Genomic DNA, 22,672 nt, shown 5'->3' with positions numbered 1-22,672 from the left:
TTGTGATTAAGCTTTCCTACCATTAAATGAATCTATTTATACAAGAATCCTCATCTGCCCTATTTCATTTTTTTGTATTACACCCTAACCATGAACTTATATTGGTTTAAATTCTTTCCAAAATTTTACTATACATTTCATGAAGATTTTAGTCCAGCAAAGCTCTTACACACATGCTTGAGTTTAAGAATACTTGTACTGTCATTTGAAATCAATGGCACTTGACTGTATGTCAGGTATTTCAGGTGGATTTCATTAAAAGGGAAAGATTTATGCTTCCTTGTCTAGCAGTCCTAAGAATACTATAAAATATGCTAGATGATTCTTCTTTTTCTTTCATTAGAATCTATGAACCCATCATAAATTAGGGTATTGGGGCCATTTGTCATCGTCATTGCTAAGAAGGCCTGGGAAGTTACTCACATTTTCTGTTTGGATCCCTCTCTTGTGCTGCCAAGCAGGTAACAGAGGACTGACTGAGGCATATTTTTCCTCTAAACCACACCTGCTGGTGGCCAAGCTGCCCCTCAAACCAGTCAGCTGTAGTGTGATCACTGAAAGCTTTACCTGCACATCCCACTGCTATGCAGATCCAAGTGCCAGCAATGAAGACTTGCAGTTTTACACACTGTCTGGATACCAAATTACATGAAAAAGAAAATGCACCAGGGTGTTGCTTCTGCTCAGTTCTAAAATGAAGTACTTTTTGGCAGGGTACATGTGGTGACAGCTGTCACTCTACACAGTCTGGCACACCCAGACCCCTCATGGCCCAAATATCTGATATAAAGAAGAAACTCCTCACTGTAAGGTTGGTGAAGCACTGGAACAGGTAGCCCAGAGAAGCTGTGGATGACCCATCCCTGGAATTGTTCAACGCCAGGATAGGGATGGGTCATCCCCATGGATGGGGATTTGAGCCACCTGGTCTAGAGGAAGGCATTTCTGCCCATGGAAGGGGGTTTGAACTAAATGATCTTTAAGGTCCCTTTCAACCCAAGACATTTATGATTCTGTGATCCAATGCAAGGGAGTAGAGAACAGGGAGCCACACTCTTCTCAGGGATAGGACAGTAAAAGGACTGAGGGAAACAGGCACAAACTAAAATACAGGAAATAATTTAAACATAAGAAAAAGATTTTCCCTATAAGGATTTCAGAACTGTGTGATATTTCCCACAAAGTCTGTGGATTATATCCTTGAAAATAATCAAACCCGAACAGGACAAAACCCTGAGCAATCTGCTGCAGCTGATCCTGCTCTCTCCAGAAGTCCCTGCCAACTTCATTGATTCTGTGATCATGAACCTCTACTGCAAAACCACAGTAACTCACTGGAAAGGAGTCAGTGCTGCCTCACTGCCTTTTCTCTAAAACCATTACTCAAGTAAGCTGTGCTCCAAGAGCCTTCTCTAACAGATGTGGTAAATAAAAAAACTACAGAACCTTCCCTGAGGCCTCTTGAATGTTTGAGAAATAGTCCTCCACATTCTCAAGAGGTTTTGTGTTACGTGTGCTGCAGGCCTTCACAGCACTGTGTGCACTCAGGTATTCCCTTTGGCCTTCCCCTGAAGACCAAGGGATTTCAGAGGGAGGCCATGGTTCCATTTAATCCCTTGTCAGCTGCATGCATTCCTCCTCCTCCTCCTCCTCACCTTTCTGCCTGTGCTGTGAGACTGCACAGCTGTGTGGTATGCACTGGCTCAGCAGGAAGCTGGAATAAAGCTATCCACTTCTACCTGCCCATCCCAGTGGTGAGTGGTGAGGAGGAGTGCCCAGGTTAGGAACTAAACTTTTAGACAAGCCAACAGAAGCAGCTTTTTCCTGAATCAGTGTGCAGATGGAGTAAGTCAGCTGCATTTGGACTCTCTGGATTCACACAGATCACCTGTCCCAGCGATGCCACATGGGACAAGCAATGTCCCAGCCTTCAGGAGCTGGCTTGTCTGTGCATATGCCAGCCAGCTGCATGCTGCATGCACAGAAGACATTCCTGAGTGGGGGCCAAACCTGGCTGCTGCTTTTTTGGAAATCTGCAGGACACAATGCGTACAACTGAGACACTGAAAAACTTAGGGAAAGTTTTAAACGTTCCCCTGTCTGCATAGTTGTAGTGCCATCCTATTATACTCTACCTCTGTTGTGCCCAGAGGTAAAACAAGTTATCCTAAAACATACTGGGATTCTGATCACTACAGAACTTTGATCAAGTGTTAATAATGAGGAGTAATCAATAGGCTAACAATACACTGAAATGTGGTCTTCTCACTTTTTATATAGTATCTGACAAATCCACCAAGGTGTATGAGTGGGTAAAGATCTCCAGTAAAATTTTATACAATAATTTAATTTACAATAGAAGTTCCTTCTTCCCCTGCTGTCAACTCCTGACCATCTTGTCTTACCTCTATTTAACCTAAGACTGAAGAGCTCTCTGTGGGTGGCAAAAGCCATCAGTCTCTCCACGGAGCAGCACTAATGACAGTCAATTCTGCAAAAGGGAACAGCAGGTGATCCACCCTGAGTGCTGGGCTGGGAAACTGTTGTCATCTACTTGTCACCCAGATGCCGGCAAAGTGTTTCCTTTTTTTAAAACGTGCTTTGAAACCATTTATTTGAAATGGTGAACAAAGCATGACATATATAAAATGAAATAATAAAAATATAACTCTAAGCTTCTTAGTATTTTGATGACAACTACGAAAGAATTAGAACTCTGCCCTGTTGCTAAGAAGTGAACAACGTCTTAAATCTATTGATTACATATAATTTTCTTATTTCAGACATTAAACGTATTTATGAACTAAAGACCAACGTGCAAATAGCAACATGTATTCCTTAGTCAGAAACTTTCTAAACAGCTGAAGACAATGGTATTTCTAGACTGCATGTCTCTATTATTTTTGTGATTCCACTTCAGAACTACTCTAATGAGAAAGGCTTTACTTGAGGCACTGTGTGATCAGGCTTCAGTCTGACTTATTAGTTCCTACAGAAGGGCTCTGCAAGTGTCAGCTCTCAAATAGCCAAAGAACTCACGTGGTAACAAGATTTGGTCAACAGATATGTACAATACACAACATCTTTCTCACTTCTCTTCAAAAAGGTCAGCCTGCCTTGCATTTGAGCTGTCAGGTCAGTTTGTAAAATATAGATCTGGGGAACCTGACAGTGAATACAGCAATGAATCTCGGAGACTTTCAAAAAATGTTTCCAGAGTGTGAGAATTCAAGGCATCTCTCTAGCTGTTCTAGGCTGCCAAGACCCCTGCCAAGAAGCTCAGAGACCCTAACACAGAACCCAAGATGCCTGTAGTTTTAATTATGACCCATTGAGCAAATTACCAACCTTATATGAAGATTAGCAAGCCATGAAAGTATAAGTAAAATAATAATTAGTTTGTCATGAAGTGAAAAATAGATTTCTCCAAGTTTTTAGAAAAAGAAGGCAAAATGGAGGAATCTAGGCGTGTACAGCCTTTCTCCTTCTTCGCCTCCATCTTCTGCTGTGATGTTGGCATTTTTAGATTGGTTTAGAGTAGAAGTTCACTGTCTAACATAGGTGATAAATATTAGATAGCAATTGTAAATACTGTACATGTAGTTTTAAGTATTAAAAAATAACACTGCCCCGGGGGCAAGCAGAGTGCCTCTGACTGTCCTGCTGAGCAGACCTCAGCAAGCCAAGAGAAAGAATTTTATAGATAAGAAACAATAAACAGCCTTGAGACCGAGAACTGAAGAGCTCTGACTCCTTCTTCAACCACTGCGCTGGGAAAAGAGACTTTCTAACATATCTCGGGGTCACTCTGACCAGCTAAAGCCCCGAGAGCAGAGGAGAAGCAGGAGCCACACGTGGAGCGCCCGAAGCCGGGGGAGGCAGGCCCAGACGGAGGCAGGCCCAGTGCGGAGGCAGGCCCAGACGGAGGCAGGCCCAGACGGAGGCAGGAAGGCCGGAGCCCCGCCGAGCCCCGCGCCGCCGGCGGGACGCGGCACACGCTCCTGGCGGGCCCGCCACAGGATGGCACTCCTGGGTGGGTTTTAACTGCAGCACGCTGGCTCCAGCGTTTTAACTCCCTCCTGGCACGGTGTCAGGCGAGACAGCGCGGATGAGAGGCGGTGCATGCCCGCCGCTGTCTCCCGAAAATGGCTTGTCTGTGCTTAGTGGGATCGGGACGGCGTGCGCGGAGATGCGGCTGAGAGCGTGTCCTGCGCGGGCAAACAGTGCCAGAGCCGTGTGGTGGAAAAGGCAGAATGCCTTCATGTTGGATGCCCTTATTACAGTGATAACATCTTCTCCAGCAGTATGCTTCTTCAAATGCCAAGTCTGGCTTATACCACATCTTTCTTTCTTCAAGAGTTTCCTTTTCCCCTCTGATACAACCGCTGCCAGCTCCATCCATCCCCCCAAAAACACCTCCCATGCCCCAGCTTGCTTGGCACTGTTACCAGCCAAAAGCAACCAGAGAGGGAATGCAAATGTTAACAAATTGGGTTATTTACGTTTTTCATTAATTTTGAAGCAGTGCACGTGGATACAGGGTGTTATCCCCAGTCTCATATTAACTGTGAAGCAGCTTATGGATACAGGGTGTTATCCCCAGTCTCATATTAACTGCTGTTTCCTTTAAAAAATAAAAAATAGCTTGTGATGATAAGGGAAAATGTGATTTAACAGTTCTTTACAACAATTTCTTACCTAATAGCTATAGAAAACAAGTTGAGATTACATTATCAACCTTCAAGGTTCAGTCATATCACAAAGGTCAATGAAAAAGAATGAGCACCTATTATACATTTAGAACTGCTCGAAAACAAAAGCCCTCCTTGGCATATATCCTGTTTTTCAGACCGTGATCCATGGTTACTTTGTTTTCTGTAGTATTATTTAAAAAAATCATTTAGGGTTGGCCAGACTGTAAACAGCAACAAGGTACAGAACAGTAATAAAAGATGAATTGTGCACTTTCTTGAATATAAAAGATGTGATATTTTACATATATGCAAATTCTTAACCTGATCCTTATTCTATTAATTTAAATATTTTCTTATGTAATGTGGACTGAATTTGACCCATAACATTTTCATCTATTAAGAATAATGAGAGAAGTTTTTAAGCTGAACTTAATGCTTGGGTAAACAGTCTGATACCACAACTGCATTTTTCATCCCCAGAGCAGAAGAGACATACTAAAGACTAATACCATATGCTTCCCTCTTCTGAAGAGTTTGGTTCAGTCCAGAGGGTTCCTGGGACAAAATCCCAGGATTCAGCTGGGGAGAGTGAGAGCACTGCTGTGCAACAGGACATTCAGTGACACACAGGACTTTGGTGAAAAAGCATGTTATGCCTGAAGTCATAAGGACAGTTCAGACTGATCTTATTAAACCTTTCACTGAGATTGGTAATCAAGTCATGAATTACTGTCATAGGTTCCAGCTTTCATAGGTATTTAATAATGTATTACATTGGAAAACAATGCAATTTATTTGCCCCAAAATCTTCTGGAATATGAGCTACAATCAGCTTGGAAAGATGGAAAGATGGAACCTGGTATCTGGAATATCCATTTCTGGGATATCAATTTCATTTGAATAGGCAGCTCTTATTCAGAGAACCTATCTAGAATATTTGACTAAACTCTGTTTCAGTGTTCACACAATCTTTCCAGATTTTCTCTCCTGACATTACTCACATTCCAAGTAATGTCTTCTGCCAGAGTGGGTCGGTGCTCCATCTCCCCAGCTGATTCATTCCCTCAGTAACCACGACTCCCAAACCAGAAGGCAACTGCAGTGCCTCCCCTTAAAATACCATGCTCTGAAACTTCCCATCTCTTGAGGAAATAAGGACTAGGCCAAGGAGAAAAGCTACAGCTGATACAAACATAGCTCAACAATCAGCCACACTGAGAAAGGCAACAAGACTGCAGAATGTGAAATGGCAGATAAATGAGATTTAGGTGAAGTTTTACACATCCATCCTCCCCCCTGTGTGTGACAGAAGCTCTTTAATGATGTTGTCAGGGCCCCTAGATGGAGTAAGAGTCTCGATGTACATGGCCACTTATCTGTCATCCTTTATTTTACACACACAGTCCTTAAAGACATGCTGCAAATCCAAGACAAAATAAAAGAGTTTCAAGGCAAAATATAGATGAATGAACTGTGGAAAATTAAACGTGGGGAAGATCAGGACCTTTACAAGAGATGCAGGATGATACTAGTGTCAACTTCATTTATCAGAAATTGAGTTCAACCTCTTCAAACAATACACACTGAGAGACTGATTCATTCATTCCTTTGTGCCATAGTGATGTCAATGAGTTCAAAAGAGTTACTTTCAATTTACTCCCTGTCAGGAAAGGAGACATCCATCTATCCGTCCACACGGACCAAAGAAAAGGCTGAGCAGACAGAGAACTTCTGTGGAATTAGCCTACACTTTTCTTGGTTAAAGGGCCAAACACTCTGCTAGAAAACCTCTGCAGCCAAAAATAATATCACAGATACAACTCAGTCTGAATTCAGACTAGGAGTGCCTTGGTTCAGCACAAGGAAAAAGGCCTCTGTAAAGCCATTGTATATCAAAAACATTAATGTCAGGAAGCTGAATGTTCATTGTATAGAGACCCAGAACTGTATTAATAACAATACCCACTGAGAACATTATATTGTGCAGTCTCTTCACACTTATAAAAGCAGGAAATTATTTTTATAGCCAACATCTTCTGTTTTCACAATTTGTCCTAGCATACCAGATACTTGCTGTATGAAATCTTCCACTAAGACTTAATGAAAATAAAACTAGATGCAGTAAAATATGAAATAATGGCTAAGTTATAGCTTCTAAATATTCTGGGTGTTATGAAGTTGATCTATATTACTAGAGTTACACAAACTTTTAATGTAAGTGAAAACAAATGAGCATGTAAAAAAACCACTCATTGGGAATTACAGGAGGAGAGAATTACTATTAAAAAATGACATCAGGTCCCACATTCTGATTTTCCTTCTGGGGACTGTTTGCTGTCTTCACCCTGAAGGATGCCATAATTGCTAAGAACGTTCACCACTGGCTGTGGCTGGCTCCACAGTGGGCTTATTTGTAAAAGTTACTGGAGACAGGAATGAGGAATGGCTGGAGATAAATCAAGCTTTCTGCGCCAGGTTGTGATGGAGACCGCTGTTTAGGCAGGAAGATGGTGCAGACTGTGTGGTTAAGGTGGAGAAAAGCTGTGTAGTACCTACTTGTTCTCCTGAGCTGACTGATGGCTTAAAAACCAGAGACAAATTCAGCAAAATTCCCAACTTGGCAGATGCAATGGAGAAGGAGTTCAAAAACATGAGGAATTCAAAACAAAACTCTTCAATTTATTTACTGTAAGTGTTGCTAAGCGTTGGAACAGGCTGCCCAAGGAGTTAGTTGATGGAGTCACCATTCCTGGGGGTGTTCAAGAAATGCCTGGATGTGACACTTAGTGCTTTGGTCTACTTGACAAGATGGTGATGGGTCAAAGGTTCTTGGAGATGTTTTCCAACCTAAATAATTCTGTGATTCTGTGAATGCAGTGCTACAACACACACATTGGGCAAAATAGTCCAGCTTATCCTGTAAGAATCTGCAAGTACATAAAAACTGTCCCTTAGTCTCTATAGAAAACATGTATGTATGGACTGAGCTCATGTATGGCTCCTCAAGAATAACTGCTTTGAGTCCAGAATGGAGACACAGGCCTTCAAGGTGAAGGTCCTTAGGAACAAACAATCACCAAACTCACTGAGAACTGCTCCAAAGATGACTTGTTACTTCTTTCCCCCCTTGCCACATAAACAGGCTGTCATAGAGAAAAAAACCCCAAGAGAATGACCCGTACATGACAAGGCATTAAGTCACACTGCTTAATGCACTCTGACACATTAGGGAGGTGCTCATGTGACATCAGGGCAGACCCAGTAAAAGACCCACACAGGACAGATCAGAACAGCCCATGGAAAGGGAGCAAAGGCTCAAGTGTAAGAGAGGGTTTGCTCAAAAAAAGGTTCTTGGAACCAAGAGAATAACAGGAAAACAGAGAGCAGACGAGGGAGTAAGGGTTGCAGAGAAGTCAGAGATAAAGTAAATGCCACAGATAATGACATGAAGCTGAAGAAGGGACAGGGAAATAGTGAAGGAGACTTTTAAAAACACAGCTACAGATTGAGGGGAAAAACATGAGGGTGAATGAAGGAAAAGCTCTCACACAAAGAATCAGAAGATACAGTGATTCTGTGATCACCAAGGTATTGGTTTGTTTCCACTAAACATCTCTACATCCATTTTTTGATTTTTAGACTGTCTACAAGATAATAATAGTAATAATAATAATTAATAATAAATTTTCATTTGTTTGAAGAATTTATTAAGAGGACCAATGTGAAATAGGATACAAAAATCTTTCTGGCTTGGGGAAACTAAGCCAAAGGCTGCCAGACAAAGGTGAGTGATGCCTATTACCAGAAGCAGATGTTCAGAGACATGAGCAGGGAACAGAACAGACTGTCCAACCTTACATGTTCATCAGGAAAGCCATCAGAAATAGCACAGTGAATGGCAGTCTTCACAGAGTTCAGGAAGTCAGTAAGAAGAGATTTTCAGCTATGATCCAATTACAAAAGCTGTCTGCATTCAGGCAGAGCTGTGCCACCTGTGTAGCAGAGGGCAGCATGTAGGTATACTTGTGACGTGACCTAGGCCACGTGGCTGTCAACTTCTGACTTAAAGAAAGCCAAATCACTCATTTTCTTCTTTAAAGGACAAAATAATATTAGCTGACAATCTTCAGCAACTCCTGCTTTCAACAGGAGCCACTTGGAATCATGGGTATGTTTGAAAAATCAATCTCTAAGCAACTGGAAATGTAAGAGTTTTAAGGTAGATATCCTTGTTTCACTCCTTTTGACATTAAAATGAATTCCAAATATCCACTAATAGTTCTTGTCTGAGTCTTGGATGAGACAGACTTGCAGTGGCAGCCTTTAAGAGCAAATACTCAGGGACATCTGAGATAACACAACCCTCTTATATAACAAGAGTACACTTCATGCTAACACTGAAGAAAAGGCTGAACAGCAGTCCCTCAATGAACATGCCAAATATACAGGTTATATGCCAGCTCTCTAACAGCTATTATGATTGTCAAGCATATTAATAAACTTCTACAGTTGAAAGGAAAAGAAAAATCTGAACCTATTTTCAGGATATTGTGCTCTGAGCGAACACTTACAGACTAAGGATTTGTCTGCAGGGAATATGCTAAATCAAGCCCTTTTGAACTTTTGATTAAATAATTGATGCATGATGCAGAATGTATAATATATGCATCCTTTTTCCATAGTTGCCTGGAAACCCATATGGGTTTCTGTTGTACTAGCAATTCCAGAAGCATTTAAGTCGTTGGTGAAGACAAAGGAACAAAAAAGTTTTAAAAATCATTAACTCATCTCTCTTTCCATTCTTCAAATACTGCAGGATACCAGAATTAGTAACTTACACAATGGTATCATGACTCTTGTAATATAGAGTGGCTTTCTTTTTAAGGCTGTATCCCTTGGAGCCATGTGAATAATGTTACTCACTGTAAGGGAACTTGTAAGACTCAGCTTTCATTAAAACAGAAAACAAAGGACCCAACTGATATTTCCAGCCTCTACCTTTATGTAATAGTAATAAGCAGATTATAGAATATACAAGGTGGTCAACAATGAATAACAAAAATATGAATGCAAAATGGTATTTTTCTTTCCAAATTATAGGATTTTAAGCAAATCTCATAAAAGACTGATCACTCGGGGTTTAAAAGAATATGAGACTCCCATGATCACAAATTCAAGAGGCAGATTGCTTCAAATTGCAGCCAAGTAGACCTTTTGCACTTCTCAAGTAGGCAACACTGCTTGTCATTCAGTTTGATTGCTCTGTGACCCAGCCTGAAACTATCTTGTGCTTTATTGCTTCCAAGATGAAATGAAAAACAGAATAAAACCCAACAATGAGAATAGAGCACTAACCATGGAAACTACAGTGATGAAGAATTAAATTATTTAAACTAAACGATTCTGTAATCATCATAATTTGAAGTCTCTGTTTCTGATGGCTATCCTGAGTAAAAGAAAAGAAGAGGCAAGCACAGAATTGCATGGGCTGTACAGTACTTGAGATGAGAAAGGCAGGACAGTGACAGTGAACACCCCCTGCCATGGCAGGGATCTTCATGGGATTCTTGTGCCTTTGCACATTTGTTGTGCACTCTATTTGAGAAAATAGCCTTTGCACATTTGTTGTGCACATTTGAGAAAATCAATACTCACTGAGTCAAAGGATGAATGTCTTTTGTACTACACTGGCAAGAGGCCTTGTTTGAGTAAAGAGAAGCAGTTACATGGTCCTAAATCAATCAACGTGTAATTATGAAGGATTCAATGGTTAAACATCAATAGGACAGACTGGAACTCTTGTGAGTGTCCTCTAGCTTTGTTTCTAGGGAACTCTTTTGGATGTGTAAACATGGTGCAGATTTTCTAATGCAGAAGAAGAAAGTTGAACCTGGATTTCCTGTTAACTTCCTCAGTCACAGGATAACACAAAGGTCACGCACCATTTCCAGTGGAATCAAGACTTACTTATCCTTTCCTTTTACTGCAAGTACCAGATAATGTGACTTTTCATTTTGTGGTGAATTGCATGTTGAATGGGATGGGATAAAATGATACACTAAGTGTCAGCCCAGCATAGAAAAAAATACAGTCAAACCCTAAGCCCTAGCAATTTTATTTAGGTTAAATCAAATAATTTTTTAAAAATTGCTTGCTGTGATGAGGGGGGCCTGTAGCTCATACAGGCTGATCTCATCATTTCATACCCAGATAGTCAGTTTCTAGGACAAACCCATTTTCAGCAGCTTGCTGTAGCATTACAGGAGGTCTAAGAGTACAGACAGAAATGAGCTTTAAGAAAAGCACCTAAAAATAATGTAATTACAGTAACTGTCATTCATTTTCACTAGGAAATTATTACATTTCAGGAGGGGAGAAATTATCCTAACTTAAAACAAATGTAAAAAGGCAGATCAGATCAGGGAAGCACCCAAAAGCATGTACAGAGATTAAGCTGACATGCCTACATGCCTCAGCCTGACTGCACAAGCCCAGAGGAAGCAGAACAAAGGGAAGGTGGAGGTGGAGGAGACTGCCTTGGACATGCATAAGGATTCCATCACAGTCATGGCAGCTGTGCTACAAACTGCTGTGCTACAACCCAGATAGGCCAAAAGAATTAAACAACAACAACAACAAAAATCATTCACACTGAACAATATTAAAGGGAGAAACAAAGACACCAACACCCTAAGGTGTTGAGAGATAATCTCAACACCTGAGGTGTTGAGATTAAACTGCCAGAAAAACAATCTCCCTTTTTGTCTGCTTCAATTAAGCCACATGTCACCATCACCAGCACAGCTTTTGATTCACAATTTCAACTGTTAATGGTTTATTCTGCTCTAGAGAAATCGGCAAAATCTGCTTTTGCTGTCACAGTCACAGAATGATCTCACAACATATTTAGGATAGTTCATCAAGGACAGGAGAAGTTTTCCAGCCATATAGTTCTGTATTAGTGAGTGATATTTAATGATATAATGGTTTTTATCATGATTTGTTGTTATATCCTACTCTTGGTTGTCACAATAGCCCAGAGGGAATTTGCATGTGAATGTGGTATTTCATCTCAGCATGTTAATAAACTCACTGAGAAAGAAGAGTTAAAATAAATCAAAGGCACAATGATCACTGGGAAAAATCATAAATTATGGGGTTTGGTGGTTCTGGATACTGGTGGATGTCAAGAGACAGGTCTAACTGCTGTCATTGGTCTTTCATCCTTGTTTTAGGAAAGCCTAAGATGCTTCTGTGCCTGGATGCCATGGATAAATCGCAGCAAATCAACTCTGCCAAGACAGCATTTTCCTGGCAGCAAGGGGTGTTGAGCAGGAGCTGTGTTTGCTGAGAATGTACTCAGGAGCTCCAGAACCTGCTCTGATGCACCTGCAGCGCAGTAAAGGACAATACTCTCCTGTTTGACTTGGTGAGAGCAACATTGGCTCATAGGGTTTTCAAGTTCTGTGACTGTTTCAGACCTCACAGTGCTCACCTGTAGTTTTTCCATCTCCCTCCTTGACTCTTGCAGTGTGCACTATCTAGGACCACCTTTGAAGCACATTTAAAAAATCTGTATGTTAAAGTCAGCTATTCCCATTTGGTGTATTTTGTACAGTGCAGACTGGAATAAACATGCAGCATGTTTCATCAGGTACCTGCACCTGCTTCTTAGATGCTTTTATTAGCCCAAATAATAAAATTTAACCTCAAATTATTAGGATGCTGCTATTTCCAAGACTATATCCAAAGCCATCCACCAGTAAAATGGCCACAGTCAGCTCATACACTCCTGGCTTTACACTGTGGGATTTAAAGATGACATAATCACCAGCAATGTGTTCTCCAAGGTCATCTGTCCACAAGTTTTCACATTCATTTGGAATATTCATGCCCAAATCTCAATATCTTCTCCAGAATTTAGTATTTATTTGATTTTTTCTTTTTTTTTTTCCCCAAAAAAGGCATCTATGTCTTGTGCTGGTATTTATAACTAAGGGAAGACTATTGCTATTGCAACAGGTCTATTGTTACAGGAATTCTGCAAAGCAATCAGCCAGTAGTCTGCAATTATCTCTTTCTATTCCCACCAAATCCTCAGAAGTACTTACATTACCTACAGAGTTTCTCTTTTCATTATTTCCAATTTTAGAAATTGTCAGCAGAAATAAAAAGCATAAAATTAGTTTATATTCATGGTGAATTAACAAGATCTCCCAGCTTTTAAGATTTCTGCATTCAGAATTTTGCATGTCTCCTGCTTTTGGGATTTTTGTAACACATTGTATCCCACATTTGGGCACTTACCAGATTCAGAGGCGTGGTAACAATAATTTGTAAATGTTTTTATTATTTATTTGCAGTGTTAACTTAGGTAAAGAGGAATGCTTAAATTTGCAGGAATTTTTCTTTGAAAGATAACATCAGAGATTTTTCAAATTTATCTACGTACTTTTATGAGTCCTTAAGAAGAATGTTTTGCTTTTCTCAAGAATAAGGCTGGGCTGGATTAAATTCTATCCTGTTTGACAAATAGTTGAAATGACTGATAATGATTTTTTCACACTTTGATGATTGTTTTTGAACTGTCACTTTAAAATGCTTAGAGACATTTTTATAAAAGAAGTACCTTCCACAAACAGAGTATTTAACCGACGTTGTATAGAATTGTCAGAAAGACATACAGTTGCAATTTTGAAGACTGTTGGCTAAATATCTGCAAAGAAATCTTCTTCTTATGAAAATGAAATAATTTTGCAAAGCAAAATTATTTGATCAACAGTGGTAGTACTGAAGGTGCAACATAGATAGTGATATTCTGATAAAAGGTGGTAAATAGTCATGTTCTCTCTCATTTTTACCCAGATAATTTACCTAGTTTCAGGAGAAACTCTGCAAGAAAGAATGGCTCTCAGAATATGATTTTTGCCCATTGCACACTGCCTACTTAGCCAGTAAAACCCAGCCTGCTGCTGAAGCCTTCAGAAAAAAACTGTTTTTTTTTTTTTTTTCTGAGAGAATTCTCAAAGGGAGGCCAGGAGATGAGCCTGTGTCTGTGTCTGCATTAAAGACAGCAGAAAGAAACAGTGCACTGTGTGTGATAAGTGTAGCTGCCTGTTAAATGATATCCCATGACTGCCTATGCTAATGGGCACCTCCGGGTAAAAAAGATGGTGCTAATAAAGCCTCTGCTCTGCTTTCCTTGGAACAAACACTTCTGGCACTCAAAGCAGCTCTCTGCTTCCTTCCTCATACACCTTCAGCCTGTAGCCAAGAGCAGCTCTCAGCCATTTATTAAATTAGCTCTTTAAAAGAACGCCTCAAATGCAGTCTTTCCAAGCAATTTTTCCAGAGTAAGTCTGGGCCAGTGTGCCAGGGCAGGGCAGGAGGGCACAACTGAAAAAAGACAAGGATGGCTTGAGTGACAGGAGGTGCTATGCACTGAGAGTGGAGCAGAACTGTCTTTGAGCTTTTTTCTTGTTATAGTCTACCCTAAATGCAGCAGCATAAATGCAGCAGAAAGGGTTTTTTTTCCCCATGACCCCTTTTTCTTTTTTGTCTCATTACTGCTGGGTGGTGCACAATGACAGTATCTGTAGGGAGAAAAAAATCCCAAAACAGTAGCTGACATGAGCCAGAGGTCTGATATTAACCATTTCAAGGGCAGTGCTCAGTTAGTGGCTCTATGTTTAGCAGCTCTTTCTTGGACAGCCATTGCTTGAACACCTGCCAGGTGAATGAATGACTCTTTTCCCATTGATAAGAGAAACTCATCTGGGAGAGCAGCAGTGTACTCTAAACAATGAGAAGGAAACTGTACTGGATGGTGAAAAGACACACACAATCCAGCCTGTTCCAGAGCAGCAGGCACTATTTCTTAAGTTGCACTGAACCTAATACTTAGCATGACATTACAAGCTTCTCCTTTTACTTTTTTTTCCTTAAGGAGAGAGTGATACAGTATAAATCTTTAAACAAGATCAGCAAATTACTCCTCCTATGTTATCAATGGAGACTAGAAGCTGAGTCCCATCCACGAGCTACTTGGCACAAGCTGGCAAACTGCAGGGCATCTGCACTAATTCTCTATGAGGAGAACCAACAGCTCCACAAAAGCAGATCACAGCTCATAAATAAGAGGCACAAAATTAAAATTAACAACCAGTATATTTCCAGCCAGACAGACACTCCCAGCAATGAGGCTATTGTTAGCCCTTGGGTTTTTTTTTATTTGCTTTGCATGCAGTTGCACACATACTTTGCTACCACCATCCATTTAATTGGATACTTTTGTCACCTCAGACTACTGTATTCTGTTACCATGAAAATGAAGTGAAAATGTCATCCTCCTAAACATAAGATTTAAAAAAACCCCAACTGAATGCAACATAATAGCATCTTTCAACACATTTGCTCCTGAATGGGAGAAGCCAGCTGCTGGGCAGGTACTAACCCCCCCTGGGTTTTGTGTCTGGCAGATTGCTTATAATGTGATACCAAACCTTCAATTCATACTTCAGCTAAGGACATATTAAAAATATGAGAAGTGTGCTACAAAAGTGATTAAACTATCAGCTCCATGGCTAATAACACAGTAAATACTCTCCAAAGTATTTTTTGTTACAAGTTGGCCTCTCCAGTATGTTTGGACAGCATAAGATAAACATTTCTGTAACACAGACAGATGTAACCCCAAAACTAGGAACTTAACAAGGTGGTAAATTTCTATCTACAGTGAGCGTTTTTTAACATACTTACCACTGTGTGCAACACAAGCATAGCCAGGTTGTCATTCAAGTCTGTATGTGAGGACTAAAACCCACTTGTTTTCTCTGTGTTGGTCCTCTCCCTACTGCTACTGCTGACAAGAGAGCCCTTGGTTAGGGGATTTTTTTAAATTGGTGTGGAAAGGCCCAGTAAAGCACATTTTCCCAAATCTGCCTTTCTAAGTATTTGCATACTATTTTGGATGGAGAAGAAAGGATACACTCCATTACAGATTATATATGTATTTCACCTTTAAAGCTCACAGCACGTGACTGTGCTAATAGAAAATGCAGCTGTAAAGGTAAAAAGACTGAATCTCAGAAGAGAAGTTAAAAAAGGTCACTAATCAAGTGGGAAATTTCCCAATAAAACTTAGAGGGAGTAAGACAGATATGCAGAGATTACAAGCAGGTTCAGTTTCTCAGAAGAGCTGCATTTAGCTGGCCTTCTGGAAATAGAAGGGTCTCACCAACATTGCACTTACTTTGCTGCACCCTAAATAGAAGAGGACTAAAAGCAGCATTTTTTCTCACAGAGCTGCTATAAAAGCATTTAATTTGCAGGGCCCTGCTGAAACTCACAAATGCTATTTCACAAGAACATTGGAGAATGCAGTTTACATACTTATTAATTAAAGCTGTGGCCTGTATCCTGCCCCACCTTTCTATGCCTGAATCACTGGCATATTTGAGGCAAGCTCCTCACATAAACAGGTTAATATTTGAAGCCTGCCCAGGCACCCTGATGAGCGTCCTTTGCAATGCCACATCACACAGCCCTGGATTGTCAGCGGTGCAAAGGACAGACTGCAGAGTGCAGAGGAAAGCTTGTAACAATGTAGGTGAGGGAAGTGCTGGCATACTTACAGTTGCATTTCTTCTGAACGAACCGAAGCTTGCATGCTGTTCGGTAGGTGGACAAGCGGATGCGATCCAGATCCTGAGCCCCTAGTGGAACAGAAGAACGGTGACATTTGGGTGGAATGTGACCTGTGTGTCTCTTTGCTAGCAGGGAAGCCAGGGAACAAAGAGGACACACGAGCTGCCTCAGTTTAACAATTTTCAAGGCTCTTTCCTTTGCAGAGAGAGTGGAGTGAGGAGTAACAAGGGGAATGTCAGGAGCTACAGTGTTAAAAGAATTTTAGAAAGGAAGGCAATGAATAGTCAGCCCACTGTGTCTGTCACTTTGAAGAACAATCTGGTCAAGCTGCAGGCTAAAAGACACACTGGCCAGGCTCCAGCAGCAGGGAAAACCTCAGCTGAATTTTAATATTCAGCACAAAAAGCCCATAACAAATATCTTTAGCTGACATGCCACACCAGGGCAAGGTATTGTCAGCAAACCCAATCAGAAAACACACTGTGCTGTAACATAAAGACTTATGGCAATCTGCAGAAGGGGGCAATGACAAGGGGTGTGGGGCTTTTCTCCACTTTGTGGATTTATGTTCTCTGCAATGGAGACCTCTGAGGGTCAGCTATGTGCTCCACACAAAGCTTGGCCCTGGCTTCTGCAACATAAAGATCCAGTAACATTCCCAAAGCAGCTGTCCGAGAGATGGGAACAAACTGAGTGGCAGCTCCCTCACAAAGGGGGAGTGTGTGGGGGCAGAACCTGGCACAGCGTCCAACAAACTCATCCAAACAAGGTACAGTCAGGATGCAAGAGTGAGATACAGCCCTGCTTTTACACAGGCTTCCTAAATGCTTTGAGATTTCTCAGCTGAACTGCAGAACATATGGCCACGTTGGCATCTGTGGTAGGATACTCTGTCTAAGTGGGGTAAAACAGCTCAAATTTTCTCCCATTTGCAAAAGTTATCAGTGATGGATGGAGAAGGTGGATCATGCTGCTTCAGGCGTTTGGGAATGCTGAGACCAGCCTGACTCCACAACCCCAAAGCTAAACCTTCTGGGGACATGAAAGACAGTCTTGCCTGACAGAAATCAGCACTGCTGAGGATGTGGCACACAAAGTTCCTGATAAAGGAAGCAACAAGTGATAGCACTGATAACTTATCTGAGGCTGCTGAGCTGGCAAGGGAGCCTAGAAACATCTGACTGACAGTCAATCACTTTATACTATAAAAGTTCAGTTCCATTTTTTAATGGCAGGGACTTCAACACCTTCCTTCTGGATACAAATGTGGCAATTCCTCCCTTGACTGGGGACACGCCTCAAGGCTATTCCTTCAGGCCAAGTGGAAGAGATTTGCCCCCAGTGTTGATATGGGTGAGTAACACCAATCTGTACTTGATAATTATTAAGCTATTTTTGAAATGATTTATTTAATAAATAGTGACCAATATTATTAGTTATAAATATCTATACTATCTGGTAAACAATTTTGATTAAAATATTTTAGCTTAATTGTTATCATTATCACCAATTTAAATAAACATTTTATTCCTATGAATATATTTGGTTTGCTATCCTTAATCCTGCATGATGAAGTCATATAAAGTATCAATTACATCTATATAATGCTTAAGAAATAAACTCTTGACCAAGTCTGGGGCTAGGACTGGATTGAGCTCTACTCAGACTACTCTCTGAGAAGGAGTTTCCAGAGTGAGGGGGATCCTCTCTGCACCTTGTAACTCAATTGGAGGGCTTCCTTCCCTGATAAATCTTGCCTGAAGCTTCCATTCTGCATGTGGCAGTATCATTCACCATGCTTTCTTAAACAAAGTCAACCTTTGGACTCAAGTTTTTCAAATGTGCTCTGGCCTATGACATGAAAATGACAATGATACTTTCTATTCTCCTCAAATTCTGTTTTTTTCCTGGCCAAATTCTTCCACAACATCTTCCCAAGGCTCCCAGCTACTCCCTTTTGCCAGTTACACCACCTGCTCCTAGGAGAAATTACCTTTGACTGCTTAACATCAGGTATGGGAAGTATTTTTGTGAGCTTTTCCATCATATCTTCTATTGTTAAAATTATACAGGGTTTTTTTCCTTCTCCATTGGTATCTCATTGACAGCTTTAGGAAAATTTCTTTGTAGGTGAAAGGGAGGATAAAGCTTGTAACACTAAGCTTTTTTTTTTTTTACAGGAAAAATAAGTAAAATTAATGTAACTTTTTCCCTCTTCAGTGAAAGCTATCAATAAATTTCCAGTGCTCCTTTTTAAAATTTCAGCCTTTTAACAAGGTTTTAAAAGTGAAAGCATAGTGAGACTCTGGCTCACTGAGCTTCTGAGGTTGCAGTAATAATTCTAAATAAACAAATTTGTAGGTAACACTGCTCTTTATTTTCTTTTTTACTATTTGCACACATAGTGGATGGTATTATTTTGATATTATTTGGGGAGTAGGTGTTGCTGAGACGACCCTGGAATAGACAATTTAATTTTGTCATGATTTACATTTTGCCACAGTCAGAGATCTGTTTGTCAAATGACTTCTGTAGAAAAGTGCCATCACTTACGTGATGGAGAGTTCTGCTAAACAAATGGAAAGATGTCCAGGACTGAGCACAGCAAATGAGACAGCAAATTTGTAACTTCCCTACAGGACTGCCAGTGGCCTCGCCTTTCTTCAGCCTCCTGGCAATGCCTCACTCTGTCTCCTTTAAATATGCTCATGTCAAGTAACACTGATGGCAGTTTGCAAAAATAACAAAGGGACACGCTGAAACTTTGGCTGCTGTTCTCTGGCTGGATAATATGTGGCAACAGTGATGCACATTTTGAACTCTTCATCAGTGTGGATACACCTGGGCATGTCAGGTCAGACTAAGGTAAGACTAGGACCTAGTGGCTTGATGTCCAACAGAGCCTTTTGAGGTATAACACAAGCTTTAATCACGGGACTCCAGAGAAGGTGATAATGATAATGATATCAATTCACAAATGTTTGTAATTTGGAACTAGAAGGATGCCTCTTTTGAAGGAAAGGAAACAAAAAGGGCTGAACTGGACCTCTCAAAATACAGGGAAATCACAGTGGTCCAAATTTAAAGTCTGAATCAAATCCTTCTCTTCCTTGTTCAGGACAGACTTCCCACTTAAAAAGGCTTTAAAAGTTGGATTTCTTTTTTTCTGTTTTTTCCCCCACTTTTCTACCTTGTGTAGTCTGGAGCATGGCCCACTTTGTACGATTATTGTGAGGTTTCAATCACTTGCAGATGTAGGTCCCAAGAACTGAAAACACTGGCAAAAGCCTTTATATTATGAATTTTCTTCCTCTGATATTGGCAGGTTGTGGAATTTACCTATTACCACAGGCTTATGCCTATCAGAATGTTAAGAAGCTTCACATGGCCCACAATATGTATGGCATCAGGAGCACATGGTTTTTGTTACACATAATAAAGTGTGGGCTTGCACACAGCTGAATGCAATCCCAGGATGAATTTTGGTTTCAGTGATGTGCACCCTCCACACACAGAGGTGTCTGAGGGGCTCTCAGAATGCAAAGGTCAGTGTTTTATGAAGATGGCTAAAATACATTTAGTTTTTCCACAAAGACTTAATATTTTTCCCTCATTTTACCTAGTTGGAACATCCAGTTCTCTGTGTACATAGGTAGTAGGTGGAGGAACAGAGGCAGCCAAACAGAAAAGGGAAGCACACGTGAGATAAACCAGACTGAAGCAAGTATGCCAAAATACTAAAATGTGAAAGAAGAAAATAGTAGACTGTAACTACTGGTGTGTAATACAGGAAAATAGTCCCTCCTCTGCCTTCAGCTGCTGATCTTCCCAATACCTCCTTAACTCCTGCTAAACAATCCAACATCAAAACAGCCTTCAAAACTGTGGAAACAAACCACAAATTTTCACAGCAAAGTCCTAAATATTTTAGGAGTATTTAAAACTATTTGAAATTAATGGTGCCTATGTCACTGACTTGAGCTGATAAAAATCAATGCCCCTCTGTAATTATAATTAAAACTACAGTATGTTCTGCTAATGGACAAATACATTTTTTGATTCTGGCCAACATACAACACCTCCCTCCAAGGTTCCAAGGTGCTTTACACAAGAGACAACTGAATGAAAGAATATCCTGAGTTGGAAGGGGCCCACAAAAATCATTGAGTCCAACTCTTGGCTCTGCACAGGATACTCCCAAAAATCACCCCATGTCCCTGACAGTATTGTCCAAATGCTTTTTGAACTCTGTCAGGCTTGCTGCTGTGACCACTTCTCTGGGGAGCTTGTTCCAGTGCCCAAACACCCTCTGGGTGAAGAATCTCTTTCTAATACCCAACCTAGACCTCCCATGACACAGCTTCATTCCATTTCCTCAGGTCCTGTCACTGGGCACCAGAGAGAAAAGATCAGTGAGAAATATTCATGAGTTACACAGGAAGCACTGTGTGATACTAAAACAATTACAGGGCACAACAGAGCCAGTGGACACTGTGGAATGGGCCAAACCAGTCCTTGGTAGGCCATCTGAGTGGGAAATCTTTAATTTGGAGAGCTCAGATGTAGGGCTCACACACACTGAATTCACCAGCACACACTTGGCCTTTCATTATGCACAACAATTCCAGTCCCAGTAATGCCTTAAGTAACCTTAGTCTGCCACCAAAGATCAGGGAGATGCTCTGTCCTAGTTTTCTATGAGCCAGGGGACAAACAACAGGAGGCTTAGTAATTACACACAAAACTCAGGTAAATCTAGTAATAGAGTGACAGTCTCAAACTTGACAGCAGAACTTCCTGGAGAAAGAGTGGGTTGTAAGAGAAATTAGAGATGACTGTCAAAAGTGCAGGAACATTGTTGGTATGGTACATGCCAGACACACTATCGTGCAGGGAGTACATGACTTCATTAGGAACTACAAAAAATTACACTGAAGTGGGGTATGAAGTACATGAGTCCCTGTACTGTGTCTGGCTGAGATGCAGTTAACTTCCTCTAGAGCAGCCTGCACGGTGCTGTGTTTCAGATCTGTGGCTAAAATGTGTTGATAACACACGCTGTTTCAGCTGTTGCTGAAGAGTGCTTGCACAGCACTCAAGCTTTTCTGTTTCCTACTCTGTCCCCTCCCAGGGCTGTCTGGGGATGGGCAAGAGGCTGGGAGGAGACACAGCAAGGACAGATGCCCCACTTGGCCAAAAGGTTAGTCCACACCATATAATGTCATGCTCAGCAATAAAACTGGGGTAGGGAAAGTAGCGGGTGGGGAGTTTTGTCTTCCAAGCCAGACAAAACTTCCACTGTTCCACGAGTGGATGGGCATCAGTCTGCTTTTGGAAGTGGGGAATAGCCACCTTTGCATTACTGGCTCTTGGTTTCTGTTGTAATTTTCTCCCTCTCTTTCTGTCACCTAATCAAGTCTTTATCTCAAGCAATGAGTTTGCTTGCTTTTGCTCTCCCTATATTCTCTCCCATTCTGCTGGAGGCTGGTGAGGGATTAAGCAAGTATGTGGGAGTTTGGCAGCTGCCTGGGGTCAACCCACTAAAGATACCTCCAAAAAAAGATGTAGCTTTTGGAGACCTTTATCCCTCTTCATTGCAACCTTTGTACTCCATCATCTTTGTCTTAAGAAAACTACGGATAAATAATTCAATTAAAAAATCTGATGTAGAAAACCTCTCTTTCCTGCTTAGGTCAAATCAGCCCATTTTCGTGCAATTTTGGTCTCATGATATTCATTTGTGCAAGGGAGATTTGAGGTGGAAAGCTTGCATAAATTTTACTGACATTGCATAGCAACTGGCTTGGTCTATCACAGCAAAACATTTCCAGGAAGTACTTACGCATTTCTGCAAACAGCTGCCTTCTTTCTGCCATGGTATTTCCTCTTTTCCCACAATCTTCAATCATTCTGGAAGACAAAATCATGTGCAAACATTAAGCATTATTCCCATACTGAACATACGTACATAAGCATCCAAAATTGCTCCCGAAGAACCTTGGAGGTTGGCTGGTGCTCCACGTGTAGCCGATGCCTTTTGCCAGCCTCTCTGTGGCGTGCTTTGTGGAGAACCTGGTCCCCAAACTGTCCTCCATTCTCTGGACTCTGCTTTCAAGCATTTGTTCCCCCTCCCGCCCCTCTCTCCCAAAGGCAGTGTTCAGTTTTTCTGCTTGATGTAACTAACTGGCTTACATAACACAAGCTCTGAAATTCATTTTAGGTTTTCTTAAATAAGGAATCCTCAGTTTAAATTATGTAAGAGAGAAGAAATCATAAAAGATTCGGATATTATTTTACAGTCTCTAAAACTATGTTCTAGCCAATTCTATGTG

General features: G+C 41.0%; 1 protein-coding gene across 19 annotated transcripts in view; it reads right to left on the bottom strand.

The window, feature by feature from the left end:
* Positions 1-22,672, bottom strand: part of DTNA (dystrobrevin alpha) — a 226,053-nt gene that overhangs the window by 77,385 nt on the left and 125,996 nt on the right. For all 19 annotated transcript variants that reach the window (XM_074550480.1, XM_074550452.1, XM_074550423.1 and 16 more), the window contains 2 exons: positions 22,183-22,250; positions 16,328-16,408 (listed from right to left, as the gene is read on the bottom strand). In XM_074550480.1, coding sequence (XP_074406581.1) covers positions 16,328-16,408; positions 22,183-22,249 — 148 coding nt within the window. In that variant the 5' untranslated portion in view covers position 22,250. The remainder of the gene's footprint in view (positions 1-16,327; positions 16,409-22,182; positions 22,251-22,672) is intronic.

The sequence above is a fragment of the Zonotrichia albicollis genome, chromosome 1 (assembly GCF_047830755.1).
Source record: "Zonotrichia albicollis isolate bZonAlb1 chromosome 1, bZonAlb1.hap1, whole genome shotgun sequence".
Taxonomy (NCBI): domain Eukaryota; kingdom Metazoa; phylum Chordata; class Aves; order Passeriformes; family Passerellidae; genus Zonotrichia; species Zonotrichia albicollis.
The sequence above is the reverse complement of the archived record's forward strand: the minus strand, read 5'-3'. Positions and strand labels throughout refer to the sequence as shown.